The sequence below is a fragment of the Brassica oleracea genome, chromosome C3, assembly GCF_000695525.1.
Source record: "Brassica oleracea var. oleracea cultivar TO1000 chromosome C3, BOL, whole genome shotgun sequence".
Classification (NCBI taxonomy): domain Eukaryota; kingdom Viridiplantae; phylum Streptophyta; class Magnoliopsida; order Brassicales; family Brassicaceae; genus Brassica; species Brassica oleracea.
In genome coordinates, this window is record NC_027750.1 from 776,665 (window position 1) to 784,497 (window position 7,833).

General features: G+C 33.9%; 1 protein-coding gene and 1 long non-coding RNA gene across 2 annotated transcripts; both read right to left on the reverse strand.

The window, feature by feature from the left end:
* Positions 1-2,128: 2,128 nt before the first annotated feature.
* On the reverse strand, positions 2,129-2,846 carry LOC106334327. Its single transcript, XR_001268584.1, has 4 exons — positions 2,797-2,846; positions 2,584-2,689; positions 2,349-2,483; positions 2,129-2,273 (listed from the first exon to the last, which is right to left on the reverse strand). It is a non-coding gene; the product is annotated as an uncharacterized LOC106334327 (long non-coding RNA).
* Positions 2,847-3,420: 574 nt separating this feature from the next.
* On the reverse strand, positions 3,421-5,024 carry LOC106332495 (transcription factor bHLH101). Its single transcript, XM_013770960.1, has 3 exons — positions 4,567-5,024; positions 3,764-4,135; positions 3,421-3,664 (listed from the first exon to the last, which is right to left on the reverse strand). Exons 1-3 carry the CDS (start codon positions 4,915-4,917, stop codon positions 3,593-3,595), a joined length of 795 nt encoding a protein of 264 aa, XP_013626414.1. The 5' UTR covers positions 4,918-5,024; the 3' UTR covers positions 3,421-3,592.
* Between the last annotated feature and the right edge of the window lie 2,809 nt (positions 5,025-7,833).

A 7,833-nucleotide genomic window follows, 5' to 3' on the forward strand; every position in this document is an offset into this window, starting at 1 on the left:
GCCCAGTGGTAAAATACCTTGCCATTTGACCGACCAACCAACCTGGGATCGAATCCAGAAGTCTACATATTTTTAATTTCAAATCATGTAAAACGACGTCGTTTCATTTCATTTGAAAACGACGTCGTTTCACTAAACGCCAACAATAAACGACGTCAAATATTTCTGTTAAATTTGTTGACGGCGTGCTAAATTGGCAAGTCAGCGAAAATATTGCTAAATTTGGTGTTTTTTTGGTCAGCCCAAAAGTTCATGTTTCTTTTGGCAATTCGTGCAAAGTTGAGGTTTTCTTTGGCCGAATTCTCGATTAAGTAATAAATATTTCAAATTATCAGTCAAACAAAGTTCTCTTTAAACTATATTTCAGAGAAAGAAACAAGGTCTTCTTTTCCAAAAGTTTTTTTCGGCAACCGACTCCCAGTTAGGCCTGGGAATATGAGTTTTTACCCGCGGGGCCCGGCCCGTTTGACCCGCCGCGGAGCGGGTGCGGGTCGAACAATTTTAGAAAAATCGATTCGCGGGTGCGGGTGCGGGTTATGAGCATTTTATGCGGGGCGGGTGCGGATTGGTGGATTTTGAAACGCGGGTACCCGCCAACCCGCAATTTTTTTTTTTTACATTTTTTTTTTAAAAAAATATTTTTTTTGTAAAAATGTATATTTTGTAAAGAAAATATGGGAATTTTAAAAAATAATAATCAAAATATTTTAAAATATTTAAAATTTTAATTATAAATATATTATTTATATTATATTTTAAAAAAATTAAATTAAATAAATATTTTTTAAAATAAAAATATAACCCGCGGGTCCCGCGGGTTATCCGCAAAATTAAGCAGAGCGGGTGCGGGTACAAATTTATTTGTTCGCGGGTTGTGCGGATCGGATTTTTTGACCAAAAAAAACTTTGTAACCCGCGGGTTGGCGGATCAGCGGGGCGGGTTTGACCCGCAACCCAGCCCTACTCCCAGTGTTCAGGCTCATACTCTAGCAACCATTAGCTTTCTCAATAATATGTTGGTCAGCTCTGGCTTTAACCTCTTCTATTATGCCTCGATGATTATGTCTGCCTCGATGATTATGGCTAGTTTAAATACAATTATCCGGATTTGTTTAATATTCATTTTCTAGTTTATGCTATCGGTAATCTAAAACATCAACATCGCGATCTTTACCGGTTAAGGTTTAGATCTTTGCTTTAAAGTTTTTCCAATCTTCACTTCTCTGTTTCTTAAGATTTAATCGGCTCAATATTATTTTATCGATAAATTTTCTAGTAACCAATCTAATAGTGACACATGGGCAATACTTTTGTCAGAATTGCTTAGAGCAACAACAACGGTTAGTTACTTAAAGGGATGTTCTTAAAAACCAAATAATAATAGCTAAATTAAATAATTAAATTTACATTTAAATAAAACAATTGAATTATTTGGATAGAGACACGTGGAACAAGATGCCTTTAAAGAATGACATCTGGAAGTTGAAGTTTATAAGAGGTTCTTAAAGGTGTAAGTTAGAGCATCTTTAACGGAGACGCTTAATGGAGTGCTAAGTGGTGGGCCCCACCATAAGAGAGGAAGAAGAGGTGCTAAAAACACCAGATTAAGCATCGAGTCTTCCACTGTTTCGCAGGTTCCACTGACATGTGGCGGCTCGGTTCGTTTTTAATTTTTTTTTTTTAATCTGTCAAAAAATATAAAAAAAAAAAATTAAGCACCCCATTTAGGTCGATAGGGTTAATGGTGCTCTTAAGGATCGGTTCATTCTCTTTCTTTAATTTTTAGAAACTTTTTAGATTCTAGCGTTGGAATTGCTCTAAGACTAAAGTTCGATGAAATATTCTATTTTTAGCATGTGCCATGTGTTGGGATCCCAACATTGTTAACTTGTAGAAAAAGGTTGTACTACATGAGAGCCGCACGAATAAGTGGTCAACTTCTTATCAAATTATGACATACGAGCCACGGAGCTAACCAGAGATTAAGTGCACTCTTACGAAAGGATATGTTTATCTCAACTGTGCGAAGCATGTTTTTCTGGTCGAAGCAACACCAGTCACTATTCAAACGGACTACACCAGAATATATACGTCAACATCGCCAGAGGAACTAATAATATGTCTCCGATTAAAATAATCTCAAGATGACGTCTCCAAAAGGTGGAAAGAAAAATATACTTTCACCAATCTCCAGGCGTTTCCTGTTATATGTTGAGATGCTGCAGATTTATCCTAGTCGCTGCATTTTTTATGATTTCTCTCCGGAAATCAACCTGAGATTAAGAAAATATCAAATGCTGTCTAAGTTTGTGATAAACAAATATGGTAGGTAGAGTTGGTAGCCTTACCCGAGAACCCGTAAGAGACGATAAAGTCATATATATTGGCTTCTGCTATGTCATCAACAGCGAGTTGCTTCAAGATCCTTGTTTCTGGATTCATCGTAGTTTCCCAAAGCTGCTCAGGCATCATCTCTCCCAAACCTGCAAAAAGCAAAATGATATTAGCAATTAAACTCTTGATTTGGTCATATGTAAAAGACTCGGCCTACACTAGTTTTTTTTTGTGTATAAACATTTTTACCTTTGAACCTTTGAATGCTGTAGGAAGCGATTGCAGGGAAGTCTGCTGTAATCTTTTTAAGGTCTGCATCATCTTAGCAATATTGTGCTTGCTTTCCCCTCTCAACCTGGTCGTTTTTCAAAGAGAATACATTTAAGGATCTAAATAAAAAAAAATGTGCTGAAGATCGTTGTTTTTTTTTTTTTTGTAACATAAGATCGTAGTTTATATTACCTTGAAAAGAGGTGGAACACCAACATATATGCAACCAGCATCAAACAAGGCTCTCTGTCAAAACAATATATTGAAGTTAAGTTGACATCTAGACAAGACCGGCCCTGAGATTTTGGGGGTATGTCGCTGTCTATGTAAAAATTTTTTTTTTTACAAATTTGCGGGCCTAAAATTTTTTTTAGGAGACAATTTGTAGGTAATTTTAAAAAAAAATTTGGAGCCCTGCTGCAAATGTTTCACTAAGCATTCCCCAGGGCCGGCCCTGCATCTAGATAAACTGTTCTATGGGACATCTTTTTTGTTTAGTACTAAACTAACTTACCTGGTATTTGAAGAAAAAGGTTAGCAGAAGTGTTCGGATATGTGCACCATCAACATCTTCATCTGTTAAATCGATATATCCTTCTCCATCATACAATCAACATCCATTTGACTATGTTATGTAAATTTAATTTAAATGGTTTTTAATCTCTATCATCTACATCCCTTCACATGGACTCGTCAAGGAGGCTGTGGACCTGACAGTGATTCTGGTGATGGCTCTGGTCTTATGTCTTCCATTCCATGGGATTTCTTTAACTGTACAGTATTCAGTTAAATAACTGCATTCAACTGCTATAAAAATCTCATAAAGTTGCATGATCATTGAATAAAGTTTCTGAGTCAAATAGTATCATTAATTTAACAATAAGAGAAAAAATATAACAAGAAGACGTTACAGATGAGTACAGTACTAAAATCTGATAAAAGTCTCTAACATTAAATAAAAAGATTCAGTCCTTGAAACTCTCATTTCTCAATATGATTGGTGTAATCCGTATAGCATACCGTCTAGTTCCTCCAATCTCACTCTGCAACCTCCTCCCATCTGCGCAAAGAACAAACAAAAAGACAACAAGAGATCAGATATTAATTAGATTCTTTTAACTTTATGTATTTATTCATTACAACTCTTTGGTCAAGTTACCTTAAGATGAAGAGTGTAGAAGATCCTTGCGGTGGAAGAAACCGAAGAAGAGACGCTTATGGCATTAAGCCCGTTTTCTTCTAACCTAAGCAACATGTCTGATATAGATGTCCATTTCCATGTAGCAATCTGGACGGCTATCTCTGTGTCTGTGATCCAATTTGCAGCGATCTTTTGTGAAGAAGAATCTATTGACTCCATCATTAATGCTCTATTTCTCAGCTGTTCTTGTTGATGACTCAAAGTCTCTGTCTTATTGGAGATTCTCTTCATAAGCTCTTCTTTCCTCCTAGACAAACGTTGAAGTTCTTGCTTCTGCGCTGGTATATACTTCACCACTCCCGCTACGGTCTTTGGAATGCTCAACTTTCTCTGCATAAATAAATAATAAATAATCATCGATCAAAAGAGGGTTTTGTTTAGTTAGTCTTTTTAGTATATATTCCTTCAGTTTTATGAAGTTTCATTTTGACATTTTTTTATAGAATTAAGAAAATGATAAAAATTTGATTATAGCTGTAATAAGTAATAAGTATATTTATTTAACCAATAATATTTGAGATAAATAAATTTATTTATAAAATTAAAACATTTGTAATTAATTTTAACGTTAGAGTATATATAAAACTATATTGAAATTTTAAACTAACATTGTGTAACAAGAAAAAATATCAAAATAACACTATTTGTGAAACAGAAGTATATATATATATATATATATATATATATATATTATACTCATTTCAAGATTATAAAACTTAATTATCTTGACGGGTTTTTGTAGATTTCTTTCGAGCACAAACCTTTTGATCAGAAGGAGGCAAGAGAGCCCGAAGTGAAGCGTATAAGGCGTTTAGCTTTCTACGGCGGTCGCGTTCACTTGCGTTGTGATTCAGTTTCTTTTCCAAAACCGATCCTTGATGTTCTTCTTGATCATTGTTACTGTTATTGTTAGTACCATTTATGTCAGCAAGATTCATATGATGAGGAAGAAGATTGATGTTATAGTTCTTGAATTCATCTAGTTGGTCGAAAGAAGGATAAAGAGAAGAAGGGAGAGTAGGAGAGAAGGAATCAAGCCATGGATACTCCATTGTTGAAGTAGAGTACCATTCTTGTTGGTTACTTGGAAACATTGGTGTTAAGGCACACATTATTGTCCTCTCAATTATTTGAAGGAATGAACTAGAAAGAAAATTTAGTAGATGAGAGAGAGAGAGAGAGACTTTGATGATAAGACCGAATTTGAGATGGAATCTATGGATGTAGCTAGTTATGTCTCCAAGTAGTTGGTACTTATAGCTCCATGTCTTAAGGAAGTTTTTAAAGCTTTTTTAAGTTGTCTTACACTCCACACGCAGTCTCGTGCCGGAACGAGTAGGGCACGAGGTTTATCGTACAACCTTATCTATTATTCTATCTTCCCTTGATAACTAGAGTTATAGAACACTCGATAATCGAGGTTTTATTCAAAGCTATGACTGGTAATTAATTTTTACTCTGTTGCTAATCTTGCTTTGTCATTTAAAAATGGCTAATCAATTTTGAATTACTAGCATTTAATTTTATTAAACATTTAGAGCCCAAATAACATTATAAATATTGTTTGTATGTATAATGTAACCTACTTTGATACATAATCCATATATTCTCAGTTATATTCTACAACATGTGAACGCATGGTTTAAGGGCATCAGCTCAACATATCACCAAATTAATGTATGCATACACTTTAAAAAAAAAGTATGCATACATCATAGGAAATTTCTTTTAGATATCATTGATTTATTAGTTTTGTTGATTTCCCTCATGAAATTTCCTGCATGATGTTTGATAATCCATCATTCTTCCAAATAAAATAGATAAAGGTTTAAAAGAACAGTCAGAGATTAACAAAAGAAAATCACAATCAGATTTAATTATGTTTAAACAAATTAACGGAGTTCAGATTATTTTCACAATCATCGATCAAAATAATTGTCTTTCTTTCCGGTATAACTATTTTCAACGCATTTAACCATGAAAATAAAATTCCTCGCAATACTCCTTTTTCTATCATCACATGTACTATACCCTTGTTTCTAGATACTATTTAAAGGTACTATTGAATTAACAAAAAAAAAACAAAGTTAGAAGTAATATTGAATTAACAAACAAATACAAAGTAAGAAGAAACGACACTATATGATCAAATCGATGACGTTTAACATTTCTGTTGTGATCATCACTTCATTTCATATTATTTCATGTAACTTATAAAAAGGGAAAAGGAAATACTATCAGCTTAGTCGTATCTTGATCCCGTACTATAAGCTTATGATTTATAGTTTTGTACGGTTGATCTTAATGTTAGGGTTTATTGGTCTTTACTAGCTAGAGTCTAGTTTTTATCAGAACAGCGAACTAAAAAGTCTTGAAAGTACAAAAAAAATTCAGATGGTGAATTGAATAATAATAGAATGTATAGTCAAGCTAATTATAAAACAAATTAGATATATTATCTATCGTTTATAGGTGTTTGGTTTCATTACTGTCATATCTATATTTTAATGTTATCTACTTATATCATGACATCTTTTCTGAATAACAAAGCTCGGATAGAATATAATTTAACCATCCACAAATGGAAACTCAAGAATGATGAAAGAGGGTAAACGCACGAGCTCGTTGGTTAACGGCACGTGTCAGCTGTGCGCTAGAACCGAGTAACCCACCTCTTCATGTCCACATCATCAGCCACTTCCCGATTACGCTCGAGCTAAGAATTTTTTTTCCAGTTTTTTTTTTTTTTTTTTTTTTTGAACAAATTTTCCAGCTTTTTATCTTTTAAAAGTAGTACATTTCGAATGTTTTGTAAGTCTTTAATGGAAAAAATATTTTTAATATTTACGATAAAATAACCTCTTTGCAAATTCATTAAAAAAAACAGTTTCTTTCTGTTTCTAATTAATTATCTCTTTTATTTCACCAGTTCAAAAGATGTTAGTAGATTAAGACCAAAAAAAAAAAGATGTTAGTAGATGACCATGTAAAGGAGCAGAAGTCCTTTTTTTTGTCAGCTAGGACCAGAAGTCCATAAAAACACAATTGTAATATGATAATTATAATAAATAGCCTGATTTTTATAACGTGACATAATGTAAAATAGTATTTCTCAAAAAGACAATGTAATCTATAGGAGAAATTAAACACATCAAAACTAATGCTATTTAGAAGATCCATGCTACTTCAATAACCCTTTTTGGAAAATCAATAAAATATCATATGTAAACAGTGTTTTTAAAACTGGCTTAAACAGTGTGTTTCTAGATAAATAATATGATGTTATAAAAAAACAGATCAAAATCCATGTTATTTAGACAGAATGCGCAATAAATTGAACTACGTACCATGCCTACAAAAGTATCATATTTTTCAAAAGTATTATCCATGTTATATAGTCATTTACTGCAACTACCTGAGATATGGTATAATATTGTTTTGCAACTCTAACATGTTAGTAAGAACTTAAGAACCCTAAGACCACCTCCATTGGAGGTTTTAAAAGAGAGTTCTTAAAAAAAAACAAAAAAAAATAAATGGAAAAATAGAAAAAGGAAGAGAACTGCTGCCTAAACCAACACTTTTAAAGTCACTAAAAACCCCATACGTGTAACTTTTTTATTGGCTAACTTTTGCCTTCTTTCTCTTCCTCTTCCTCTTCGGCGTTGTTTTTGTTTTTGCTCTGAGAAATCGATGTTGGAGAAGAAATATCCAAATCGATCCGACGATGATCGTTGTCTGCTCGTAAACCCGAATCCGCGGTCAGTCATCAGAACCTTCTTCCTCATCTCCGTTCACGTTCGACAAGGAAAACGAGAAGCCCATCCTCGTGAAAGCTCATAACCCACGACGGAACAACAATTCGGATTCGGTGACGATGCCGACGTCTTTCATGACGGGTTCGATCGTGGGGAAGAGATTCTACAAGAAGGTGATGACGAGAGAAGCGGACGATCGGAGTGGATGGACTGTGATGCTCGATTACAGAACACTTAAAACGCCTTCGAAGAGACCTCTCAAGCTTCCTT